This window comes from Eschscholzia californica, unplaced genomic scaffold (assembly GCF_041429995.1).
Source record: "Eschscholzia californica isolate CP2 unplaced genomic scaffold, dmEscCali1.0.p SCAF_4, whole genome shotgun sequence".
Taxonomy (NCBI): domain Eukaryota; kingdom Viridiplantae; phylum Streptophyta; class Magnoliopsida; order Ranunculales; family Papaveraceae; genus Eschscholzia; species Eschscholzia californica.
The window spans coordinates 14,272,662-14,299,483 of NW_028238461.1; the positions used below are offsets into that span (position 1 = coordinate 14,272,662).

Here is a 26,822-nt window from a genome sequence, read left to right on the forward strand (position 1 = left end):
TAGGTCAAACTTAACTGAGACATTGCCGGTCAATGTGTCAATTATGTCGTTATGTCAAATTTAACTGAAACATAGTCCGGTCAATTGACTTGAAGGCGTCAATTATGCAGTTAGGTCAAATTTGTTGGGGTTGCCCGTTGCCTACAGGGAGACGGTTTCTAATTTTTTGTGCATTGCCTATAAAATCTCCAACCTCCATAGGTAGGAATCTACGATCAAGTGAAACTATCTCCATCTATTTCTAGCACGTAATCTCGCTCTCGATTTGCAGTCATGGATCAATTCCACCGCCCACCATCATCAACACAAAAAACCCTTCGATGGGGTGAACTTGATGAAGATGATGGAACAGATCTTGATTACCTTCTCCCACCTGCGATCACAATCGGACCAGATGAAAATGGTATCAAGAAAGTAATTGAATACAAGTTTAACGAAGAAGGAAACAAGATTAAAATCACTACCACTACTAGAATTCGCAAACTCGCTAAAGCTCGACTCACTAAAAGCGCCGTTGAACGTCGTGGTTGGTCTAAGTTCGGTGATGCTGTTCGTGAAGATGTTGGTAGTAGACTCACCATGGTTTCTACTGAAGAGATTCTTCTTGAAAGACCTAAACCTCTTGGTTCGTTTTCTATTCTCTCTTACTTATTACCAATTTTTCGGATTTTAGGGTTTGGGTTCCTCTTGATTCCTCTAATGTTTTGGAGTTTTAGGGACTGGGTTCTTAATGATTCCTTTAATTATTTGGAATTTTAGGGTTTGGAATTATGATTAGTAAAGGGCGTTTTTTTAGGTTAAGCAGTTCGTCACATATTGTTCTTTGTCTTGATTGAATTGTTAGGGTTTTGGGTCTCCTTGTTTCAGAAAACCCTAATTTTTTTTGGGATTTCAGTTAGGTTATGGACTTGGTGTTGATGAGTGTTAGAAATTCTAATACCCCAATCCCATTACTGAGAAAGGGTTTAGGTGGGGTAATAAGATTAACGTATGTATGTCTACTTAATACAACTAGGGCACAACGATGTACTTGATTAGACTCTGTGATATGTGAATGTCTTTGAGTACAGTTTAATAGAAGTAATACAAACCTGGTTTTTGTTATTCCTTATCTCCCTACTTGTATCTAGAACACTTCCGTAATCAATACAAAAACGATTTGATAGGTGTGATTTGTTTTGGAGTTTTCCATACTTCGTTACGTCCTTGTTTTGGTATCTGAGAGGAAGTCTCCTTCTCTAGTGGTTAATTTAGGGTATGTGTTGCTTTTCTTTTGTACGATGTTAACAAGAGGTCAGCCAAAGATAATAGCTTGTTCACTTTAGCTGATAGGCTCGGTTATATGTTGAGTACCTTAATAAGTTGCGGAGAATTGATGGAAATATCAAAGAAAGTTCAATGGGTATATCATAGTTACACTTAAGAAGGCGAACGGCAACGTTCTATCAAATTTCCGAAGCACGAAAATAGTTGACTAGTATATGGTGATATATAGATAGTTTACAGAGTATATGACGAGGGTTTGTTGTTTGGCCAAAGTTTGCCTACTTGCTTAGTTCTTTCCCGTTTTGGGTTTTCTACATGGGCATGTCTAATGTAATGTCCGTGTTTCTCCTGCTGGTTTGAGTTATTTCTTTTCCTAAATAATTTCGGAGTATAGATTAATGGAGGTTAATTACAGGTAGCAAAGCAGATGAAACCAAGGTTCCGGGAGATCTGTTGTCACAGCCTGGAGGTGGCGTTCTTATGGTATGCCGGACTTGTGGTAAAAAGGGTGATCACTGGACATCAAGGTGTCCTTACAAGGATCTTGCCGTACCGTCTGATAGCTTCGTTGACAAGCCAGCTGGGCCAGATACTGCGGCACCAAATTCCGGTGGTGCCACTAAGTATGTTCCACCAGGCAGAGGAGCTTCAGAAAGAACCGGACAGGAAGTGAGACGTAGAAACAATGAAGAGAACTCTGTCAGAGTCAGCAACCTCTCAGAAGATACTCGCGAGCCAGACTTGCATGAACTCTTTCGAACCTTTGGAAATGTCAGTCGTGTCTATGTTGCTCTTGATAAGGTCACAAGCATGAGTAGAGGATTTGGTTTCGTCAATTTTGTGAACAAGGAAGACGCTGAGAGAGCTATTAACAAGCTTAATGGGTATGGTTACGATAATCTCATTCTTAGAGTGGAGTGGGCCACTCCTAGGGCCAACTAGAAGGTTACTACATTTTTGAAATCTCAAAGCTACCTAGGGTTTTAAAAAGCTGTTAGAACACTTATTTATTTTGTGCTTGTTTTTGTTTCTGGTTTTCAAGAGGCCTTAATACTTGATAGACATGATGCTTTTGCTTTTATTAAATGTTTTGAGAATTGACTTATCATTTTGTTTGGACTGTTGGTGCTTATTTATTTACGAAACATGAACAACACTGAACGGTGGGATACAGATATGAAGAAACAAAAGTTACATTTATAATTTAACCCATTTTCTTCATTCTGTGTCTTCGACATTTGACATCCTTCTCCACAATAGTAAGTGGAAAAGATAGGTACTCCAACGACAATCATAACGAACCATAACCAATGAAGCTGAAACATTCCTGGAAGCAACCACTAACTAACACTCTACCACCACTTCACAAGCAAATTCAGTTCAAAGCACGCCCGAAGAATCAAGTGAAAAAAGAATTCAGAGCTTCAAAAAAGCCTTGTGATTTCTTAAAGGCGATCAACAGATTTCAGGATTAACCTCCAGTATTCTCTCGAGAAGTCATGTCCCACCACAAGCCGAAGAGATTGCGATCGAACACCTTGTAAATAGCTGAAGAAGTCCGAGCCAAAAAACTCAACAAAGACAACAAAATAATGCAGACAGACTGCAGAAGGTGGAAGGTAAGGGAGAGAAGCATATTTGGTGAGAGTTGAGGTCAAAGTTGAGGCTACTAAAGCGGTGCTAGCCGAAATAGGAGGAACCAAAACATTTCCAACAAAATTTGAAGTTTTCATGCCCGGGTCAAAAGGCCGACCCAGAAGGTATAAAAGCTAGGTCCCTCTGGACTCTCCTGGGTCAAAAGGAGTGCCTAATAGATAAATGAGTGATGAGATTTTATACCCTTATACTAGTGTTTATAGCGGATAACGACATCTAATGTCTAACACTAGTATCCCCAAGGTCATCATGCAAAACTAGTAATTAACTAATAAGAAGATAGTAGATTACCTTAATCGCTATTTCCATCGAGCTAGTTGAATAGATTAAAGAAGGCAGAGCTTCAAACGTAGCTCCTCTACTTGGGACACCGAATAGTGTATTTAATCTCCCCTCCTTGAAAGCTCGCTAGCACTCCAATGGTGGTTTGATAATAAGAAGACATTCTTCTTGCTTGACTTGAAGATAGCTTGGGAATTAGCTCACTTTCTCCTCTTTACTTGATGTGGTAGAGTAAGAAAGCTTAGAGAGAAATTTCACACCTTATTCTCTGCCCTAAGATTGTTTATATAGAACCCTAATAAGAATCCACCTCCTTTTAGGTTTCCTAAAACACCCTTTATAATAAGATTAAGGGAAATTGTTTAAAATAGCAACTATTGATATTTTCTCAATTTCCTAAGGAGGATGTGTCCAAACACCATGAAAATTGACAGATATAATCCTTATTATATCAGCAACTAACCCTCCAAAATTTAGCCCAATCCGAGTCCTGGAAGTACCCGAATCGGTCTAGGCCCAAAACCCTTATTTCAGACATTTTTGCTATCTTTTGCCCAAATTCTATTTAGGCCTGTGAGATATGTTTATGGGGCATTCCCAATGTTATATCACACTCCCACTAGTCATATCATCCGATTAAATACCCATTCTTATGTGTAACCTGATGTAGGATCCGATCGAAGTTAGCCGCGAATTACTTCGTAATTCGACGATCGTAGTTGGTTTCTAGCTAAACACTACGACCCCTAAATCAATCGGACTTGATGATCTTCTTCATCAATTGTCCTAGCCGACATATTGCTCGCATTTCCATCTTGGTCGAAGGACATCTTCTTCAACTCCTTCAGTGATCCCAACCTTACACTTGAAAATACAAATGGGCCCGAATATGAGAAACATGCCTCGAAACAATAAATGATCACCTGGGTATGAAAGAGGACACGTGGCAGCAGAAGCTAGAGAGGTGTCAAAAAGATGGGCACCTGTATCGTCATCCGTATTCCGCCAGCGTTCGACACCGGCGGTGGAAGTCAAGATGCTGAACTTCATGATGCGAAGGCAGGAACTTAAAACTCAAACGATGGAGTAAGAAGCAGAATACCTAGATCATCAAGTATTCGAGTAATCAAGTATGCAAAGATCAAGAAGTGAACATGATGGTAAGATCTAAGAAAAACTAAAGAACCAAAATCACCTACACAAGTAGATACAAGCCGTTTAAAGGCATGATTGGCCATTGCTTTCGACCTAACGAAGCTGGATAACGAGGTTAATAGAAACTAAGACCTGATGTCTTTTGGCTTCAAAGCAATTGATAGAAGATGAAAGCTCAAAACAACCCCCGGAAATAATTAGATTTGGTTTTTGTGTTCTGTTTTTGGTGGAGATAATTAGATTTGGTTTCTCTATTTCTAATCTAAAATTCTGTTCTTGCAAGAAATTAAATCTAGTCCGAGGATTATTCGGCAAGATTTGCTCTCCGTTCTTGTGGATATTATGTTGTCACTTTTAAGATTTCTAAATTTGGTGATGTACTTGGGTTTCACACGCAAAGGATTTATCTCGTATCCTGCTTATCATTCTACCTATAATCAGTCAAAGCCTAAGGACTAACTACCCATTCATTCAAATATTGGAGATCTGATATGGAAAATGATTGACATCAAATTAATGGTATAAAAGAGAGTGCAACTTCATTCGTCGTCCAAGAAAAACATCAGTCTTCATTATCTTGCAGAGGCATTACGTGTGGGAGAGATTTCACTCAAGACCAAGAACAACGTCAAATTACAGAGAATGTTTTGTTTTTGAAAATACAGAAACATCATTAAAACTTGACTTTTGTGAGGAACCGTTTGTTATTGGCTAAATCACACTTCCTCATGTGTCAGATGTTCTTGAAACTCATTTGTTAGGTTTCAGTTTATCTTTTTGAAGATTTCAAAATCATACTTCCTCAGATATCTACAGATGTCCATAAAAGTCGAAAAATATCTATTTGGAATAGTAGTACAAATGTATTATTTCATATGATTAGACAATAATGATAATATTAAAATAATAAATGTCCACCAATTATCCATCAATGTCCTCAGATATCCAAAGTTGTCCACAAAAATCTAAAAGTATATTCTTGAAATATTAGTACAAGTATATTATTTTCATATGTTTAGACAATAATGATAATATTAAAATAATAAATGTCTACCAATAGTCCTTCAACGATGTGATAATAATAATAATAATAATAATAATAGTAATAATAATAATAATAATAATAATAATAATAATAATAATAATATCCACTACACATTTTGTCCATGGATTCAATATGTTGAAATGTCCCCAGAACATTTTGTCCATGAACCAAATGTCTCCAAGACATTTTGTCTACGAATCAAATGTCTTAAAATGTCCAGAAAGTTATTTTGTCTACGGACACATGCCCCGAAATGTTCACGGAATATTTTTTTTCTCCGAATGTCCCCCAATGTCCTGAACCACTACCACCTCCTTAGTAAGTGAAACTAATTGTAAGTGATATGCCTTTCGTTTTTCATGACTTCTGAGTACTCAATTTTTGTCTTTATATTAATTCTAAATGTTATAAAAACTAGTAATCGTCTATTTTGACCTTAAGTTTTTAAATAATAGCATTTCATACCGACTCATTTAGCTCATGAGTTTAGGTACAAAAGAACTTAGGTTAATCAATATTTTGTGTCGAAAAATTAACCACAAACAATAAGGATTTTGAAGGAGAAAAAACTCACGTTGCATCATGGAGTTTAGGTGGTTCCGTGATTAATGTAGGAGAGATAAAAAACTTTTAGGCGAAAATCTTAGGTGAAGATGAGTAAAGAAGGAGAAGAATCATTACTAAACTCTTCAAATACTTTTGTATCTATTAATTACTTATGATTTTCTTTTTAGTTATGAGTATATTTATCATTGCTATGTTAGGAGAAGCATAAGAATGTTTTTTTTACCCCTTACAAAGTAAGTGCAAAAAGATAAGCTCCAGGTTGGAACTTGCTTTTTTTCACTTACTTTACCACCTTTTAGAAGTGATTCACTTATCTAGTGAAAAAACCGATTTAAAACTGTCGACCCACACTTAATGAGTCACAAACACTTAATAAGAGTAAAAATCAAACGACCGCTAACTTTTATAGCTAAAAACAATTTTTCTTTTCTTATATGGAGTTGTGTTTTATAGCTGAAAACACATGCATCAAGCTCCAAAGATTTTTTCTAAGATTTACCTCTATATAAGCATAAATAATAATAAAGACTACACACAAAATTGACTCGCGGTTCAAGCATTAAAAGCAAGGCGTAAAATTTCGGTATTGGTAGAAATTTCGGTATACATGAAAGTGAAAATATTCGCTCATTTCAACCGAAAATGTTTTGAAATTTATTTCCTTGAAAATATAATATTAAGAAAAACTGACTTAAATTTTGAAATTTCGTAGCATATTAGGGAAAATATTTCGGTCGAAATGTCTGAAATATTTTAAAATTTAATTCTTTGATCAAAAGAAGAAACAATAACTTAATAATACTCAAAACTCCACAAAAGAAAATGGAAAAAAAAAAATCAAATTTCATATCAATGAACCCGTGACATTCGTTTTAAGCATACCCCGATAACGAAGAGAGCTTAAATATATATCAAAATTGCATCGCTTTATTAGTAAAATGAATGAGCTCGTTATATGGTTCAACCTACAAACTCTATGTTCTTTAATCTTTACGCATTTGTATTTTTTAATCTAATCTTTACACATAATTTGGTGAGTTACACACTACTAGAATAGAAAATTGTATATTTCATTTTATCTTTTCATTCTATCACACTAAAGTAAATTTTATACATTTTGACATTTTTTCTTTCGGACACACTCCATATTAAGAGATTCAAATACGAAGAAGGAATATATTTTGTTCAAGTGGTGTTTTATTTCTTTTATTATAGGGGATTTTTGTTTAGTGAAGATTAAAGTGCCCCCCCAACATATGTTGTCGGTTGTGAATAAGAAAAGACACTCTTAACATTTTAAGTACGAGTATCGCAAGGAAATATAATAAAATATGCAAACTCTAGACACAAATCTTATGTGGATCATCGCATTTTGTGGGTCAGTAGAACTTTTAGAATAAATCACAAACACAGATCACACAAGCCAAAGCCTCATAAAGGCGACTTCAATGTGAGTGGCCCCAGCCCGCAGGAGCTCCAACCCGGGAGCTCTAAGGTTGGGCTCCCGGCACCCTCCCGATGGGGCTGGAGACCCACCCCTCCAGGACTCCCATCCCCACAAAAATAGGATTTCTTAATACAATTTCATTGATTGAAAGCCAAATACATAACCTCCCCCAAAAACATATAATTGAAATACATAAAAACAAGTAAACTAACGCTAAAAGATCCGTCAGTCTTTGTGATCTTTGGTATTTCACAAGTGCTCTATAAGATCTGTCCTCAGTTGTGTGTGAACTTATCTGCCTCTAACTCGACCAAGACGAGCAAACATTTCTTCAACAATATTTCCCCTAAAAGTTTTGGTAAACTGTGGAATTCAATCTCTCCCCAAAAAATTCTTAAACTTTGAAATACATATTCTTTCCAAAATATTGGTAAAATTTGAAGTTTTAATTTTTAGAGCCAATAATTTCATGGTTGAAAATTGAAACACAAATCCCACACACGTACACCACACATGTACACAATTTGGATTTGGAAGCTCCTGTTGGAAGTTTGACGTTGGAGCTGAAAAAACTTAGAGACTCCCAAAATTCGGAGCGAGAGCCCCTACATTGGAGTTGCCCTGAGATTCTCGTCCCGAATCTGCCCTACTGTCAAATAGTTGTAAGATATTAACATGCAACGGGATACATAATATCATTACCAAATGAACGGCGATTAATAGAACATCCAAAATTCGCGGGTTGCCACGGCTCAACCAATCCCGCCAAATAATCGCCGTGGAAACCTATAGTCCATGACTCTCAAGTCAACAAAACACAAGCTCTCCTCCCAGAGACCAATACTTTCCACTTACACCGCCTTCTCTCTTCTCTCTAAAATAAAAAAATCATACAGAAGCAGGGGAAAGAGGACTCTAGGGTTTCCATTCATCTTACAGAGGAAATATGGCGATGCAAACTGGAATGGGCTTATCTAAGATCTTGATCTTAGTCGGAGCTGGTGAGTTTTAATTCATGATTCCTTCATAATTTCTCCTTGTTCGACTTATTTGACCTTTTAATATGTTTTTTGTTGATTTTTATTACTTTTGTTTTTCTAGGTTATACTGGTACCGTCGTATTGAAGAACAATCGATTATCAGATATTTTGGGCGAACTCCAGGTTTAAGTTGAACATATACTTAGTTTAATTTCGAATTTTGAACTGGTATAGAGTGATATCGAATTTTGATTTAAAGTACTTTAAGCTTGCCCGGGCTAGCTCAAAATCCTGGTTCGGCCCCTGATGTTAGGGTTGTTGATTAAAACAAAATTTAGGTTATGTAGTTCTCTCATTGATTTCTTTGATTAAATTTGGCTCCTTTTTATGTCAAGTTGGACAGGTTATTGGTTTCTTTTGTATGGTGGAAGAGTTTTTATCAACCCTGTGAATTTTGTACTTACCAATTTATGTTTCTATAATGCAGTCATTGGTGAAGGGAATGGAGAAATCTAAAGATTCACCAGACGCAGATTCTGAAATTTCTGATGTTCTTGCTGCTCAAGTAAGTTCGTTTTTGATGTAGAAAAATAGGGAAGAATGTCTTGGTATGTCTTTCGAAAGGTGTAATAGTTGATTGTCCTTGAACATTGTTATTTTTAAACATCAATAGGAGTGATCAACTATAGGAGTATATGGATACCAAAAGAAATACATAATAAGATTCTGACGTTTCTAGCTGAATATTATGTTTGAATAAGTGATGATTCCGAAGCGAATACTTCATGCATCATATCAATTGGTTAGAGTCCTTAACATCCGAAGTTCATAAGAACCTGTTTAGGATAAATGTTCTACGTGTTTAATTTGTTTTTGGACAAGTGCCCAAGGTGTAATGAACCACAACTGAAGATAAGGGGAAACTATGTTCCAAATAAACATTTGAGGTAGCAAGTTATAAGATCTTATATGATATTTAACTATCTAGAACATTTCTCATAACAGAAAGAAAACTAAGTTCACATCATATATGTGACGAGAGATAATCTATGGGTCTGTTCTCACATGTTTCTACAAGCAAAATTGCTTAAACCTGTAGGTTAAATTATTAATTTTCCATACGAGTAAAGGCTTAGATAGGCTTAGATACCAATGTGCTTTGATGGCCAAAATTGGCTTTTCTGACTGATTAAGCGATGTACTTTTTTGACACTTTGATTGATGTATTTAGAGTTTAGACCTTGGTGGATGTTAATGGCCGTATTGTAGGTACGTCGTCTAGCAATGGAGGTAAGACAAATGGCCTCTTCGCGCAGCAATATAACTGTCCTGAATGGAGGTTCTTCTCAGATGGGTATGTTCCATGTTCTGCTGCTAAATTGTTGCATGCCACTATGTAACTGGTCTGTTTTGGGCTTTTGGCCTCTTACACGTAACACCGGAAATATCAGAGGAGCATAATATATATATATATATATATATATTTTTGTTATGGTCATTGGTCAGCATACTTTAAGGGGGTATGAATCCATGTTTCGAATCAGAGAACTAGAGGGTGGAAACCAACTTGTTAACTACTCCGCCGAAGCGTTGTTGATATATATCTGTGTGTGTGTGTGTGTGTGTGTGTGTGTGTGTGTGTGTGTGTGTGTTAATGTGTGCCTGTATATATACACATATATTTATCATATCAGTGACCAGTATTACCATTTTTTATGAACGACTTTGTTGTTCATGAATTTTATCCAGCTAATTGACCTTTTGTAGCTCATTGGACTGAATTTCTGGTCCAATAGTCTGCATATTTCACCTATGAATATGCTGCAGCAATTCATTTGTAATTATTTTGGGGGTTTTCCTTTGGCAGGAAACATGGCATCAGTTGTTGTTCCATTAGCTGCTGTGGGGGCATTGGGTGGGTACGGATACATGTGGTGGAAGGTAAAATCTTCGTAGGAATTTCTTTCCTTTTATGTTTGTGTTTTTGTTTTTTATTTCTTTTCTTTATATTTGCTGGAACTAAATATATAGTAATAGTGGCGACGTAATATAGTTGGTTTTGCATTGTTCTTTGAAATGTTTAGGGTCTGTCCTTCTCGGATCTTATGTATGTAACCAAGGCTAACATGACAAACGCTGTATCAAGCATGACAAAACATCTTGAGCAAGTATCTTCTGCACTTGCGGTAAGTCTCCCTCTCAATCACTTGATTAACGGCATCTCACTTTGTTAAGAAAAAAATTCGCTACCCAAGCATTCAAGCTTGGGTTTGTAAATTCTTTTTTGTTCAATGTTAATTCACAGTTTCTCACTATTCAAAAAAAATGTTTGCTGTTTGGACAGCTATGCCGTCACTACGAATTTGACAGACAATGTTAGTTTGACAACTTTATGAAAGAATTTCAGTTTTTCCAAATTTAAAGACTATAAGTTACTGAAGTTATATACCTTGTAGATGACAAATTGAATCGGGTTCATTGTGCTATAAGTTATGCAGTTAGTACTTGATAGTGCCATGTATCATCAATGTATATTACTTCCCTCTAGCCAGTGCAGAATATTATACTTCTTATGGCATGCCTCCCTCTACCCCTGGGTGATCTAGAAAGAACGATACCAACTATTTGGTGGCGTAAGTTGTCTTTAAGAGCCGACCAGTGATTTGACAATGCTAATCATAGTGATCTACTTCTAGACTAAATCAACTTCCAAGAATTACTAATAAATGTTCATTCGGACGTACCGAAAAGAAGAAATATCTAGACGACAATATTAGATTCTTGTAGTAAGGGTAGCTTCGTAACAGCTGAATCAAACAATTTTTGTCATCTTATGTATTTCCCACTGTTGAGTTTGCTTATGATGACTTCTCACGTGGTAATCCTTCAATGATGAAATTCATGCAATATCTCATATTTCATCCTATGTTTTGATCAGGCGGCTAAAAGGCACCTAACACAAAAGCTTGAGAACTTGGATGGTAAACTAGATGATCAGAAGGAGATCTCAATGATGATTAAGAATGAGGTACACTAAGAAACTTGGAATGTTTTTTTACGTTAAATTGCTTATTATCGTATGCAAGAATAGTAAATCATGAAGAAGTACCGAAGTTCTCTTTCTATTTCTTTGGTGTTCTTACTGTTTAATTTTTTTATTTATATTGTTGATTTCATAGTTTTGATTGGTTCTCGTCTTGTTCTTGTTTCATTTAGTTATTTCTTTGTGTTGTAGGTATGTGGGGTATTATTTGGTAACCATTTTCTTTAGAAATCCTTAACAGTTTCTTGAAAGAGGAGACTCTCATACATACCTTATTGAGAAAATCTGTTAGGTCTGAAACTTGAACTGCTAGATGTTTCTGACAATCTTCACACACTGGAGTTATTCAACTATTGAGTGCGAAAGATTAAAAAGTTACGCAGTTACTAAGAGGACACTCTGTAGATACTTGTTAGTCAGTTACCTCGTGTCTTAATTTTTTTTAATCATGTATAAATTTGCAGCGAAAGGAAGAGTGCGGTAAGCAGTCACACTCCTTTCACTTTATTGGCTGTCAGCTAAAATATGAAGACTTCATAGGCAATTTGCTCGTGATTTTTTCTTTTCTGTCTTTTGCATCATTATCTTCAATAATGATTCCACAACTAGATGTAGAAAGGGAGTTTGTTAATCTCCACCCACTCACCCACCCCCTCGTGAACACACTCCAATCAACCTGCTTAAGAAAGCAAAATAATATTGATTTACAATGATATGCGAACTTTTTTAATTTGATCTTGATGTATTTCATGTTCTTTATGCCAATTGTCAAACTTGTAAGTTATTAACACTGAGGCTTGGGAACATGTCACACAGGTGACTGACGTTCGTGAAGATCTTTCTCAAATTGGTTTCGACTTGGATTCACTACGTTCATTGGTGTCTGGTTTGGTGAGCTTTGATCAAATACCGAACCTTCTGTAGGTCTACTATTAGAAACAACTCCTGCTTTCTAATATGTTTTATTAATTACAAATACTTTCTCGTTCTTTCAGGATAACAAGATATGTTCCTTAGAAGACAAGCAGGTAAACCTTCATTCCATATTTTTGTTCCGGAGTTCCTTCATGTCTTCAGTCTTTTAGGATAACTGATGTTATTGTGGCAACAGGACTATGCAAATGCTGGAGTTTATTATCTCTGCAATTACATTGGTGGGAAGGATAAGAAGATGGGGCAATTTCTGCAGGTTAGAATTACTATGTTCACTTGATCCTAAAACTATCTGGGTATGGCATAGAGTTTTCTCCGGATTGTTTGTACACACAATGGGTGCAAAACTTATAACCTTATCCATGTTAAGAAAATTAGATGCAGATCTCTAATTAGGTACAGAATACAGATTACCAGTTTCAATTGGTCGGTCACTAAATTTATGCATGGGCTAATAGAAAGGCTCTTAAAATAAGCTATATGTGTACCCAAACGAGGCCTTCGAGTAGGAAGATACACTTCTGTTGACTTATTTTTTATTTGTGAGATTGTTCTAGCCTTCTAGTGAAGTATGTTTTATTGTTCCTTTATTGGTTAATGCCTGCATTTTGTTCTTGCAGAGTCTACCAAAGCCTGCCCAGCCACGTGGTTTCATTGGAATGGCAGAGACACCAACTATGATGGTATTTTCCTCATCGGTTCTTGTCTGTTTGTATTTTACATGTTTATAAGTTAGAGATCAAATCAAAGTAGGAGTGATGTTAAGGAAAACCTATTCTTAGCATCAAAACTGAAGTTGAAGTGTGTTGCTTAGTTTCCTCAAATTTCATCCAGATTTTAGGAGTTACATTAATGAAGTGGATGCCATTGAACCATCCCTGACATGCCAACATAGCTTGTAAGGATTCCTGACAGGTTCCCAAGCATGACGAAAACTAACTAATGAATTTTGCTTTGTCGGACACTCGATATTCGAAATTACATAATTGGGAATGTGAAATTTTGTATGTACATCTTCTGCGTACTAAACTTGCAAAATATTTTAGGACCCATATAATACCACCAATGCTACAGTACTTCGATTAATTTGGTTCTTGTATATACTAATGGTTGATTCAATAGAGAAAACTTGTAAATAATATAAATGACCTAATATGACTAAGATAAGAAATATTTGTATCTTTTGTCCTTTTCCATTCACTGTTCCCCGTACCTTGTACTAGTGCTGGATATTGATACTCGTGACAGTATCCATGTGAAATAGCTTAAAATAAGTAGGACATATTGTAGTAGAGGAGGTGTTCGACACTTTGTTGTCATGGCTTTTAAATTACCTGGGCTTTGGAGGACGAAATATCTAAAGTTCGATTTTGAAATGTGACATGTTGCAACTTGCTTATGTGCAGGGGCTTAAGCAAATTGCCGACACCAATGCTGCGCGAAATGAAATCGATACATTGGACATAATCTCGAGAACTTTGAGCAGGTTTGTGTTTATTTCTACTCTTTATTAAAAGGTTGAATCATGTTTTTCTTCGATGGAATTAATATTTAGAAAAAAAAGAACAATAGAAACTGTGAATTCTCATTAACCAGAGGTTGTATTTTCTGCACTAGTTATTACATGAAAGCAGACCATCTTTACAAGGCTCACCGGCTCACCGGCTCACTGGCTCACAGCCAGGATAGTCCACCGACCATAAACCAATTTTTTTAGGTGACCATTCTTCGACTAGATGCATCGGGCCAGATATATAAAAGTACTAGGAAGTAGTGATGTCACACATAGGATCCTTCAAACCCAGTTTCGCTCTCAGTTTGTTCTCAAATCGCTCTTGCTATTCCTGGTACCATTTCTGTTCAAAGATCGGAATAGAAGAGTTATATGTGCTTTCAAATTCCCTTTTATCGCTCTCTTATTTCTTGTAATTAATCAATGCAGGACATCTTCCATCAAGGGCTGATTACATCTTCGATCGGCCAAGGGTTTTGTAGGTGTCTGTTTTGTGAAAGAAGATTGTTGATACTTTCAGCAAATATTATCTAATAAGAATGATCTTAAATTGTAAGAAGTCGGTTTAATATAGTGAATTATAGGATTGTAAGTAAAAAATTGTTGCGCGTAATCCTCGGACGAAGGATGCACCCTAATCTTTTTCTTATCGTCAACTTTTATCAGTCTTTCTGGGAAAAAAACCCTTGCTAGAGAAGGGATGACAAAATTTATAATGGTTTCTATGTGCCAATTTATGTTGAAGATTGAGAAATTCATTCATTTTTACTTGTTTTTCTTATTAATATTAGGTTGACAATGACTGCATATTTGAATTTTTTATAAGTTGGCGAAGAGCATATATTCTTTCGAAAAATAGGTTGGTCACCGTGGAAGTTCTTAAAAAGGCGTAATAATTTAAAATAACCACTTCAAAATTACATTTGACTTTTTTTGGTTAAGGAAATTACATTTGGAATTATTCTGGGTTTGAAACTTTGATTAAATCTAGGCCGTTGAGAGATGAATATCACAACCGGCACACCAGCTGCGAACTTTCTTTTGTCAAAATCTATTGTAACTCTAGCATCCTTTCCTTTTTGATGTAGTTAGTTTTCTTTCACAGAAGTTAAATAGAGAAAAGGGGTATTCACAGACAAAGAATTAAGTGACGGATCCAAAAAGTGCGGGGAAATTCGCGTGCAATCCAAAAACGGCCCAAAATACGTTTTCAGTCCTTTTGTCAGGGACAACTCACATTTTCCTGTTTTTTCTCCCCTTCTTGCCCTTGGACGGGACATTCATGTGTTTTCTGACAATTTGACGTGACGATAGAGAAATAATTAATTTCTCGTACATAATTTTTTTTTCTCTCTCAAACATTCAGATATTTTTTCAAATTTTCAAAAATGACGCCATTTTTGTCAAAGTTTTGGCCAATTTTTTATATCCCGCCCATTATATTTTGTATCAATTCCTTCCCCCTTCTTATTTATACATCAAAAAATCTTCTTGATCATTCTTATTTTGTTTCACATTTTATCTTCTTCATCTCTTTCAATCTCTAAAACATCAAAGTTTTATGTTCTTTCTCTCTTTAAAAGCTTTCTGTTCTTATTTATTCTTCCTCTCTCTTTACAAATCTTCCAAAATAGATTATATTATTGCCCTCTCTATCATTTTCGAAAGATTATCTATTAAAACAGAAAAATATTTTTAAAGAGAAAGAAATCTTTTGAGATTGGGGAGAGAAATCTGAAAATAAAAAAAGGAAAAAGAAATAAATTTGGAAAGTTGGAGAAAAAAATTCGAAATTGGTTCAAATTTGGAAAGAAAATAAAAAAAAAAGAAAAGAAAAAAAAAATCTAGAAAGATAGGAAACAAAATAAATAAATAAAACAGATTGGTTCAAAGTTGGAAAGAAATTTTCCTATATTTTCTTTCCAAAAGTGTCTAGTACATAACGCAATGACCAATACATGAACAATTCCCGGTACACAAAAAAATTCCGAATACAAAATGTGTCTAGTACATAACCAAATGACTAGTACATAAAACAGTTCCCGGTACACAAGAAAATTTCCAGTACAAAAGTATCTAGTACATAACCAAATGGCTAGTACACAGAACAGTTCCCGGTAAACAAGAAAATTCCCAGTACAAAAAATGTGTAGTACATAACCAAATGGCCAGTACACAGAACAATTCCCAGTACAAAAGTTTCTAGTACATAACCAAATGACCAGTATTGCAGAATAACTCCTGGTACACAAGAACTTCCCACTACAAAAATGTCTAGTAAATAACCAAATGTCTATTACACAAAAAAATTTTCAGTACACAAGAAAATTCCCTTGTACAAATCAATGAAAACTACCAAAAAAATATATGGAAACAATTACCAAAAAAAATATATTGAAACAAATCAATGAAAACTACTAAAAATGAGGAAAAACTACTAGAAATAAATCTGGAAAAAAGAACGAAAATGGCAAGTTGGTGAATTTTGTAATGACCACTCTGTAAATTCGTGGAAAGTATAAGGTTTGATATTAGGTGCGTCAGACTATTTTTCAGAAAATTTCGCGTTTGTCTCAGGAATTTTTCGATGACAATTCTGTAAATTTGTGGATAGTACAAGGTCTGATGGGAGGTGTTTCAGATTATTTTTCAGAAATTTTCGCGTTTCCCGGTAACTATTTGATGGCACTTTAGTAAATTTCGAAAAGAAGAAGGGCATTTCGAATTATTCATCTCCCCGTGACTCGTCTGACGCATTGGACCTGCTTTACATTTTTTAGCATTGATGAACTGGGCTCTTATTTTGAGTCCAATTTTGGGCCATTCGTCCAATCCCTCATTCAGAGAACCCGCATTACTATAAATCTAGGTTGATCTTGTGCGGTGTTTGGTAATGGTTTTGGTTCGTTCTAACCTCCCTTTCTTTGCTAGCATTCTTCGTCACTTCATTGGCATGACAGGTGCAATGACAACTACAATGAGAATTAGCAATTTGAATCAAGACAAATAAACGTGATACCATTTGTTTTCTTAAGATTATATTTGCTCGTACAAGTGTTAACCTGTCTACTATCTCCTTTTTTTTTTTTTCTTACTTGTTTATCGTAGAATCGGTCGTAAATTCTCTAAAGAACATTCAAAATGGGTTTCAAGGACGAAACTCGAAATTTTCAAGATAGTTTACAGAGTATACGGCGAGGGTTTGTTGTTTGGCCGAAGTTTGCCTACTTGTTTAGTTCTTTCCCGTTTTGGGTTTTCTGTACGGGTATGTCTAATGTAATGGCCATGTTTCTCCTGCTGTTTGAGTTATTTCTATTCCTAAATAATTTCGGAGTATAGATTAATGGAGGTTAATTACAGGTAGCAAAGCAGATGAAACCAAGGTTCCCGGAGATCTGTTGTCACAGCCTGGAGGTGGTGTTCTTATGGTATGCCGGACTTGTGGTAAAAAGGGTGATCACTGGACATCAAGGTGTCCTTACAAGGATCTCGCCGTACCGTCTGATAGCTTCGTTGACAAGCCGGCTGGGCTAGATACTGCGGCACCAAATTCTGGTGGTGCCACTAAGTATGTTCCTCCAGGCAGAGGAGCTTCAGAAAGAACCGGACAGGAAGTGAGACGTAGAAACAATGAAGAGAACTCCGTCAGAGTCAGCAACCTCTCAGAAGATACTCGTGAACCAGACTTGCATGAACTCTTTCGAACCTTTGGAAATGTCAGTCGTGTCTATGTTGCTCTTGATAAGGTCACAAGCGTGAGTAGAGGATTTGGTTTCGTCAATTTTGTGAACAAGGAAGACGCTGAGAGAGCTATTAACAAGCTTAATGGGTATGGTTACGATAATCTCATTCTTAGAGTGGAGTGGGCCACTCCTAGGGCCAACTAGAAGGTTACAACATTTTTGAAATCTCAAAGCTACCTAGGGTTTTAAAAAGCTGTTAGAACACTTATTTATTTTGTGCTTGTTTTTGTTTCTGGTTTTCAAGAGGCCTTAATACTTTTTTTTTTTTTTTTTTGATGAAGGAAGAGGCCTTAATACTTGATAGACATGATGTTTTTGCTTTTATTGTATGTTTTGAGAATTGACTTATCATTTTGTCTCTTGACTGTTGGTGCTTATTTATTTCCTGTCTCTCTCTCTCTCTCTCTCTCTCTCTCACTCCTCTCTCTCCTCTATTGTTCAACTTATCATTCTATCTCTCTCCTCAGTCCTCCCTATTGATTGTTCAACTTATCATTCTACCTATAATCAGTCAAAGCCCAAGGACTAACTCCCCATTCATTCAAATATTAGAGATCTGATATGGAAATGATTGACATCAAACTAATTGTATAGAAGAGAATGCAATTTCATTTTGTTGTCCAAGAAAAACATCAATCTTCGTTATCTTGCAGAGGCATTACGTGTGGGAGAGATTTCACTCTATAGACCAAGAACAACATCAAATTACAGAGTGAGTTTTGTTTTTGAAAATACAGAAACAGTCATTAAAACTCGACTTTTGTGAGGAACCGTTTGTTATTGGCTAAATCATACTTCCTCATGTGTTAGATGTTCTTGAAACTCATTTGTTAGGTTTTAGTTTATCTTTTTGAAGATTTGAATTTGAGACTTAGTAAGTGGTAATTGTAAGTGTTATGCCTTTCCTTTTTCATCACTTCTGAGTACTTAATTTTTGTCGTTATATTAATTCTAAATGTTATAAAAACGAGAAATCGTCTATTTTGACCTTTGTTTTTTAAATAATAACATTTCATACCGACTCATTTAGCTCACGAGTTTAGGTACAAAATAACTAAGGTTAATCAATATTTTGTGTCGAATAATTAACCACAAACAATAAGAATTTTGAAGGAGAAAAAACTCACGTTGCATCATGGAGTTTAGGTGGTTCCGTGATTAATGAAGGAGAGGTGAAAAATTTTTAGGAGAAAAACTTAGGTGAAGGATGAGTGAAGAAGGGGAATAATCATCACTAAAGTCTTCAAATACCTTTGTATCTATTAATTACTTGTGATTTTCTTTTTATTTATGATTATATTTATCATTGCTATATTAGGAGAAGCATAAGAATGTTTTTTCACCATTTAGAAAGTAAGTGCAAAAAGATGAGCTCCGGATTGGACCTTACTTTTTTGCACTTACTTTACCACCTTTTAGAACTGATTTCACTTATTTAACAAAAAACGATCTAAAATTGTCGGCCCACACCTATAAGACAAAATCACTTAATAAAGCCAAAAATCAAACAACCGCTAAGTTTTCTATTGAAATTTGGATCTTTATAAAAATAATTTTTCTTTTCTTATATGGAGTTGTGTTTTATAGCTGAAAACACATGCATCAGGTCCAAAGACTTTTTATAAGATTTACCTCTACCTATAGAAGCATAAATAATAATAAAAACTACACACAAAATTGACTCGGGATTCAAGCATTAAAATTAAAAAAAAAAACGTAAAATTTCGGCATTGGTGGAAATTTCGGTATACATGAAAGTGAAAATAATTTGTTCATTTCAACTGAAAATATTTTGAAATTTATTTCCTTGAAAATACAATATTAAGAAAAACTTAATTAAATTTCTATTTCGATTGAAATTTTGTAGCATATAAGTGAAAATATTTCGGTCGAAATGACTGAAATATTTTAAAATTTAATTCTTTGATCAAAAGAAGAAACTATTACTTAAACTAATACTCCAAAATCTACAAAGAAAATGAAAAAAAAAAAAAAAAAATCAAATTTCATGTCAGTGAACCCGTGACATTCGTTTTAAGCAGACCCCAATAACGAAGAGAGCTTAAATATATATCAAAATTCCATCGCTTGATTAGTAAAACGAATGAGCTCGTTATTTACGGTTCAACCTACAAACTCTTTGTTCTCTCATCTTTACACATTTTTATTTTTTAATCTAATCTTTACACATAATTTGGTGATTTACACACTACTAGAATAGAAAATTTTATATTTCATTTTACCTTTTCATTCTATGGCACTAGAATGAATTTATACATTTTGACATTTTTTCTTTCAGACATACTCCATATTAAGTGATTCGAATACGGAGAAGGAATATCTTTTGTTCAAGTGGTGTTTTAATTCTTTGATTATAGGGAATTTTTGTTTAGTGAAGATTAAAGTGCCCCTCACATTTGTTGTCTGCTGCCAATAACTCAATAAGATAAAGACACTCTTAACATTTTAAGTACAAGTATTGCCGGGAAATATAATAAAATAGGCAAACTCTAGACATAAATCTTATGTGGACCATCGCATTTTGTGGGTCAGTAGAATCTTTAGAATAAATTACAAGCACATATCACACAAGCCAAAGTAGGGGTGTACTCGAGTCGAGCCGAGTCGAGTAGTAAGATGTTTAAGCTCGGTTCGTGTATTCGACTGTCGAGTTCGAGCTCGTTCGAGTAATTGTCTACTTGTTCAAGTTCGGTTCGTATAAGTTTGAAAGAGCTCGAGCTCGCATTCTTTTAAGCTCGTTTATCAAAATACTTCAAATGAAAACTTTCTAAATTATCAAAATACTTCAATGATCATTTCTCACATACAATAATAATGATTAATGATTCATATTCCGATAATTTTTTAATAGTTGATATTTCATGTACAAGTTTCAATACTAATACGTTATTATGTACTACAATATTATAAGAGTATGTTAAACGAGTAGCTCGTGATACACTAAAGAATGATCAAGCTCAACTCGTTTACATAAACGAACATGATTTTGGGCTCCTGTTAAGCTCGTGCTCATTACTATTCGAGTCGAGCACGAGCAATAGTCGAGCCGAACTCGAGCAGCTCGTGAAGAGCTCGGCTCGTGTACACCCTTAAGTCGAAGCCTCATAAGGGAAACTTCAATGTGAGTGGGTTGGGACTCCCAAATTCAAATTTGGAAGCCCCAACCCACAGGAGCTCCAATCCGGGAGCCCTGAGGTTGGGCTTCGCGGTGGGGCTGGGATCCCCACCCCTCTAGGGCTCTCAACCCCCAAAAAATAGAATTTTTTAATACAGTTTCATTGATTGAAAGCCAAATACATAACTTCCCCCAAAAGCATATAACTGAAATACAGAAAAACAAGTAAACTAACGATAATAGATCCGTCAGTCTTTGCGATCTTTGGTATTCCACAAGTGCTCTATAAGATCTGCCCTTAGTTATGTATGAACTTCTCTGCTTCTAACTCGGTCATGACGAGCAAACATTTTTTCGACAATATCTCCCCTCAAAATTTTGGTAAAATATGAAATTCAAACTCCCGCCAAAAAATTCGTAAAATTTGAAATACATATTCCTTCCAAAATATTGGTAAATTTTGAAAATTTAATTTTTAGAGTCAATAATTTCATAGTTGAAAATTGAAACACAAATCCCACACACGTACACCACACATGTACATAATTTGGATTCGGAAGCTCCTGTTGGGAGTTCGACGTTGGAGCTGAAAAAAATCAGAAGCTCCCAAAATTCGTAGCCCCCTTGCATTGGAGTGGCCCTGAGATTCTCGTCTCGAATCTGCCCTAGCGTCAAATAGTTGTAAGATGGTTAACATGCAACGGGATACGTAATATCATTACCAAATGAACGGCGATTAATAGAACATCCAAAATTCGCGGGTTGCCACGGCTCAACCAATCCCGCCAAATAATCGCCGTGGAAACCTATAGTCCATGACTCTCAAGTCAACAAAACACAAGCTCTCCTCCCAGAGACCAATACTTTCCACTTACACCGCCTTCTCTCTTCTCTCTAAAATAAAAAAATCATACAGAAGCAGGGGAAAGAGGACTCTAGGGTTTCCATTCATCTTACTGAGGAAATATGGCGATGCAAACTGGAATGGGCTTATCTAAGATCTTGATCTTAGTCGGAGCTGGTGAGTTTTAATTCATGATTCCTTCATAATTTCTCCTTGTTCGACTTATTTGACCTTTTAATATGTTTTTTTGTTGATTTTTATTACTTTTGTTTTTCTAGGTTATACTGGTACCGTCGTATTGAAGAACAATCGATTATCAGATATTTTTTGGAAATAGTTTTTCCAAATTTTTTTTTGGAAATAGTTTTTCCAAATTGAAAGACTACAAGTTACTGAAGTTATATACCTTGTAGATGACAAATTGAATCGGGTTCATTGTGCTATAAGTTATGCAGTTAGTACTTGATAGTGCCATGTATCATCAATGTATTATTACTTCCCTCTAGCCAGTGCAGAATATTATACTTCTGATGGTATGCCTCCCTCTACCCCTGGGTGATCTAGAAAGAACGATACGAACTATTTGGTGGCGTAAGTTGTCTTTAAGAGCTGACCAGTAATTTGACAATGCTAATCATAGTGATCTACTTTAGACTAAATCAACTTCCAAGAATTACTAATAAATGTTCATTCAGACGTACTGAAAAGAAGAAATATCTAGACAACAATATTAGATTCTTGTAGTAAGGGTAACTTCGTAACAGCTGGATCAAACAATTTTTGTCATCTTATGTATTTCCCACTGTCGAGTTTGCTTATGATGACTTCTCACGTGGTAATCCTTCAATGATGAATCATGAAATTCATGCAATATCTCATATTTCATCCTATGTTTTGATCAGGCGGCTAAAAGGCATCTAACACAAAAGCTTGAGAACTTGGATGGTAAACTAGATGATCAGAAGGAGATCTCAATGATGATTAAGAATGAGGTACACTAAGAAACTTGGAATGTTTTTTATGTTAAATTGCTTATTATCGTATGCAAGAATAGTAGATCATGAAGAAGTACTTAAGTTCTCTTTCTATTTCTTTGGTGTTCTTACTGTTTAATTTTTTTATTTATATTGTTGATTTCATAGTTTTGATTGGCTCTCTTCTTGTTCTTGTTTCATTTAGTTATTTCTTTGTGTTGTAGGTATGTGGGGTATTATTTGGTAATCATTTTCTTTAGAAATCCTTAATAGTTTCTTGAAAAAGGAGACTCTCATACATACCTTATTGAGAAAATCTGTTAGGTCTGAAACTTAGAACTGCTAGATGTTTCTGACAATCTTCATACACTGGAGTTATTCAACTATTGAAGTGCGTAAGATTAAAAAGTTACGCAGTTACTAAGAAGACACTCTGTAGATACTTGTTAGTCAGTTACCTCGTGTCTTAATTTTTTTAATCATGTATAAATTTAGTGCAGCAGCGAAAGGAAGAGTACGGTAAGCAGTCACAGTCCTTTCACTTTATTGGCTGTGAGCTAAAATATGAAGACTTCATAGGCAATTTGCTCGTGATTTTTTCTTTTGTCTTTTGCATCATTATTTTCTTCAATAATGATTCCACAACTAGATGTAGAAAGGGAGTTTGTTTATCTCCATCCACTCACCCACCCCCTCGTGAACACACTCCAATCAACCTGCTTAAGAAAGCAAAATAATATTGATTTACAATGATATGCGATTTTTTTAATTTGATCTTGATGTATTTCATGTTCTTTATGCCAATTGTCAAACTTGTAAGTTATTAACACTGAGGCTTGGGAACATGTCACACAGGTGACTGACGTTCGTGAAGATCTTTCTCAAATTGGTTTCGACTTGGATTCACTACGTTCATTGGTGTCTGGTTTGGTGAGCTTTGATCAAATACCGAACCTTCTGTAGGTCTACTATAGAAACAACTCTTGCTTCCTAATATGTTTTATTAATTACAAATACTTTCTCGTTCTTTCAGGATAACAAGATATGTTCCTTAGAAGACAAGCAGGTAAACCTTCATTCCATATTTTTGTTTCCGGAGTTCCTTCATGTCTTCGGTCTTCTAGGATCACTGATGTTATTGTGGCAACAGGACTATGCAAATGCTGGAGTTTATTATCTCTGCAATTACATTGGTGGGAAGGATAAGAAGATGGGGCAATTTCTGCAGGTTAGAATTACTATGTTCACTTGATTAGCACCAACGTCCTAAAACTATCTGGGTATTCCATAGAGTTTTCTCCGGATTGTTTGTACACACAATGGGTGCAAAACTTATAACCTTATCCATGTTAAGAAAATTAGATGCAGATCTCTAATGAGGTACAGAATACAAATTACCAGTTTCAATTGGTCGGGCACTAAATTTATGCATGGGCTAATAGAAAGGCTCTTAAAATAAGCTATATGTGTACCCAAACGAGCCTTCGAGTTGGAAGATACACTTCTGTGGACTTACTTTTTATTTGTGAGATTGTTCTAGCCTTCTAGTGAAGTATGTTTTATTATTCCTTTATTGGTTCATGCCTGCATTTTGTTCTTGCAGAGTCTACCAAAGCCTGCCCAGCCACGTGGTTTCATTGGAATGGCAGAGACACCAACTATGATGGTATTTTCTTCATTGGTTCTTGTCTGTTTGTATTTTACATGTTTACGAGTTAGAGATCAAATCAAAGTAGGAGTGATGTTAAGGACAATCCTATTCTTAGCATCAAAACTGAAGTTGAAGTGTGTTGCTTAGTTTCCTCAAATTTCATCCAGATTTTAGGCGTTATATTAATGAAGTGGATGCCATTGAACCATCCCTGACATGCCAACATAGCTTGTAAGGATTTCTGACAGGTTCCCAAGCATGACGAAAACTAAGGACACTCGATATTCGAAATTACATAATTGGGAATGTGAAATTTTGTATATACATCTTCTGCGTACTAAACTTGCAAAATATTTTAGGACCATATAATACCAGCCAATGCTACATTACTTTGATTATTGGTTCTTGTATATACTAATGGTTGATTCAATAGAGAGAACTTGTAAGTAATATAGATGACATAATATGACTAAGATAAGAAATATTTGTATCTTTTGTCCTTTTCCATTCACTGTTCCCCATACCTTGTACTAGTGCTGGATATTGATACTCGTGACAGTATCCATGTGAAATAGCTTAAAATAAGTAGGACATTGTAGTAGAGAAAGTGTTAGACACTTTGCTGTTATGGCTTTTAAATTACCTGGGCTTTTGGAGGACGAAATATCTAAAGTTCGATTTTGAAATGTGACATGTTGCAACTTGCTTATGTGCAGGGGCTTAAGCAAATTGCCGACACCAATGCTGCGCGAAATGAAATCGATACATTGGACATAATCTCGAGAACTTTGAGCAGGTTTGTGTTTATCTCTACTCTTTATTAAAAGGTTGAATCATGTTTTTCTTCGATGGAATTAACATCTAGAAAAAAAGAACAATAGAAACTGTGAATTCTCATTAACCAGAGGTTGTATTTTCTGCCCTAGTTATTACATGAAAGCAGACCATCTTTACAAGGCTCGCCGGCTCACAGCCATGATAGTCCACCACCATAAACCAATTTTTTTAGGGGACCATTCTTCTACTAGATGCATCGGGCCAGATATATAAAAGTACTAGGAAGTAGTGATGTCACACATAGCATCCTTCAAACCCAGTTTCGCTCTCAGTGTGTTGTCAAATCGCTCTTGCTATTCCTGGTACCATTTCTGTTCAAAGATCGGAATAGAAGAGTTATATGTGCTTTCAAATTCCCTTTTATCGCTCTTATTTCTTGTAATTAATCAATGCAGGACATCTTCCATCAAGGGGTGATTAAATCTTCGATCGGCGAAGGGTTTTGTAGGTGTCCGTTTTGTGAACGAAGATTGTTGATACTTTCAGCAAATATTATCTAATAAGAATGATCTTAAATTGTAAGAAATCGGTTTAATATAGTGAATTATAGGATTGTAAGTAAAAAATTGTTGCGACTTGCGCGTAATCCTCGGACGAAGGATGCACCCTAATCTTTTTCTTATTGTCAACTTTTATCAGTCTTTCTGCGGAAAAAACCGTTGCTAGAGAAGGGATGACATAAAATTTATAATGGTTTCTATGTGCCAATTTATGTTGAAGATTGAGAAATTCATTCATTTTTATTTGTTTTTTTCTTTAATATTAGGTTGACAATGACTGCATATTTGAATTTTTTGTAAGGCGAAGAGCATATATTATTTCTAAGTACTAGGTTTCCTCCCCATCCTACGGACAAGGAAGATCCCTCTTGGCTAACGCCTTCGAGGAAGAGAAAAATAAATGTAAATTACAACATAAATTACATTAACTTACCTTAATTTGTAAATATGGAAGATTTAATTTCAATTTTAAGTGAAATAGTTAGGAGAGAAATTAGGAAGATATGGGAGAGTGGGTTAGTTATTTAGATCTCTCTCATGATTTTCTATTGTTACTCTAACCAATTTTGACTGATTTACATAGATATCCTTCTTTTTTTAGTGTATTTACATAAAAAAGATTTTATATTATTCGTCGGATGTCCAAAAAACGGACCCTAATAAGACATTTAGTCCTCTCTAATCCTATAAAGGGTTTCAAAACCAAAAAATTAATGTAAATAGATATCTAGTCCATTTGTATCCATCAGAGAAAACACAAATCTTTAGAATATATAATAAATCTTAATACCTAAACTAACCTTCCTTATATATAAAAACAGATTTACCTTCAAAATCCCTAAATATCCTTTTTCCATTTTTATCTCCCACCTTTCTCTCTCTAATCACGTTTCTAAACAAAGTAACCGTGATCTTCATTATCTTCAGTAACCGAAATCTGCTTATTTTTTCTCTCTAAATCAGAATCGTTTGATAATCATCCATTAATCTCAGAAATCTTGTTTCTTCTTCATTAGAGCAGCTGAAATCATCTTCTTCATCGTTTATCAGGTAAAACACATTACAAAAGTCATTTTTCGTTCCATTGAAACAGATTTTGAATCAAATTTAATATTGCCTTTCATTTAATGTTAAAGGTTTTGATTTCTTCTTTTCTGTTTAATGTTTTTCATCTTCATATTTAACTTTGTTCATGAATTTCATTATAATCAAATTTCTCTTTGTATCATCTAATCAAATGTTCGTCATTA

At 35.2% G+C, this 26,822-nt stretch overlaps 3 protein-coding genes across 4 annotated transcripts; all 3 read left to right on the forward strand.

Annotated features, from left to right (window-relative positions):
- On the forward strand, positions 1-2,371 carry LOC147542982 (uncharacterized). Its single transcript, XM_086632978.1, has 3 exons — positions 1-34; positions 246-625; positions 1,682-2,371. Exons 2-3 carry the CDS (start codon positions 274-276, stop codon positions 2,206-2,208), a joined length of 879 nt encoding a protein of 292 aa, XP_086489104.1. The 5' UTR covers positions 1-34; positions 246-273; the 3' UTR covers positions 2,209-2,371.
- Positions 1,243-17,988, forward strand: LOC147542983 (uncharacterized). The gene is made up of 2 exons (XM_086632979.1): positions 1,243-1,555; positions 17,124-17,988. Exon 2 carries the CDS (start codon positions 17,313-17,315, stop codon positions 17,772-17,774), a length of 462 nt encoding a protein of 153 aa, XP_086489105.1. The 5' UTR covers positions 1,243-1,555; positions 17,124-17,312; the 3' UTR covers positions 17,775-17,988.
- On the forward strand, positions 8,119-25,817 carry LOC147542984 (uncharacterized). 2 transcript variants are annotated; one of them, XM_086632976.1, is made up of 13 exons: positions 8,119-8,419; positions 8,520-8,581; positions 8,886-8,963; positions 9,668-9,752; positions 10,266-10,339; positions 10,483-10,584; positions 11,337-11,426; positions 12,258-12,332; positions 12,437-12,469; positions 12,553-12,630; positions 12,995-13,057; positions 13,781-13,860; positions 14,317-14,649. In XM_086632976.1, the coding sequence occupies exons 1-13, from the start codon at positions 8,365-8,367 to the stop codon at positions 14,336-14,338; spliced, it is 897 nt and encodes a 298-aa protein (XP_086489102.1). In that variant the 5' UTR covers positions 8,119-8,364; the 3' UTR covers positions 14,339-14,649. The 2 variants fall into 2 exon arrangements, with proteins under 2 accessions (XP_086489102.1, XP_086489103.1); XM_086632977.1 differs by lacking the exons at positions 11,337-11,426; positions 12,258-12,332; positions 12,437-12,469; ... (2 more) ...; positions 13,781-13,860; positions 14,317-14,649 and adding exons at positions 22,513-22,602; positions 23,440-23,514; positions 23,618-23,650; ... (2 more) ...; positions 24,952-25,031; positions 25,468-25,817 and having other exon boundaries at positions 8,216-8,419.
- Positions 25,818-26,822: the final 1,005 nt, after the last annotated feature.

What these genes read in the sequence shown, in the direction of transcription:
- LOC147542982 (XM_086632978.1), top strand. Translation starts at nt 274, where the DNA reads ATGGATCAATTCCACCGCCCACCATCATCAACACAAAAAACCCTTCGA. An exon ending in TGAAAGACCTAAACCTCTTG is followed by an intron (nt 626 to 1,681) that starts GTTCGTTTTCTA and finishes GGTTAATTACAG; the next exon opens with GTAGCAAAGCAGATGAAACC.
- LOC147542984 (XM_086632976.1), top strand. Translation starts at nt 8,365, where the DNA reads ATGGCGATGCAAACTGGAATGGGCTTATCTAAGATCTTGATCTTAGTC. An exon ending in GTTCATTGGTGTCTGGTTTG is followed by an intron (nt 12,333 to 12,436) that starts GTGAGCTTTGAT and finishes TCGTTCTTTCAG; the next exon opens with GATAACAAGATATGTTCCTT. An exon ending in CAGAGACACCAACTATGATG is followed by an intron (nt 13,058 to 13,780) that starts GTATTTTCCTCA and finishes GCTTATGTGCAG; the next exon opens with GGGCTTAAGCAAATTGCCGA.
- LOC147542983 (XM_086632979.1), top strand. Translation starts at nt 17,313, where the DNA reads ATGGTATGCCGGACTTGTGGTAAAAAGGGTGATCACTGGACATCAAGG.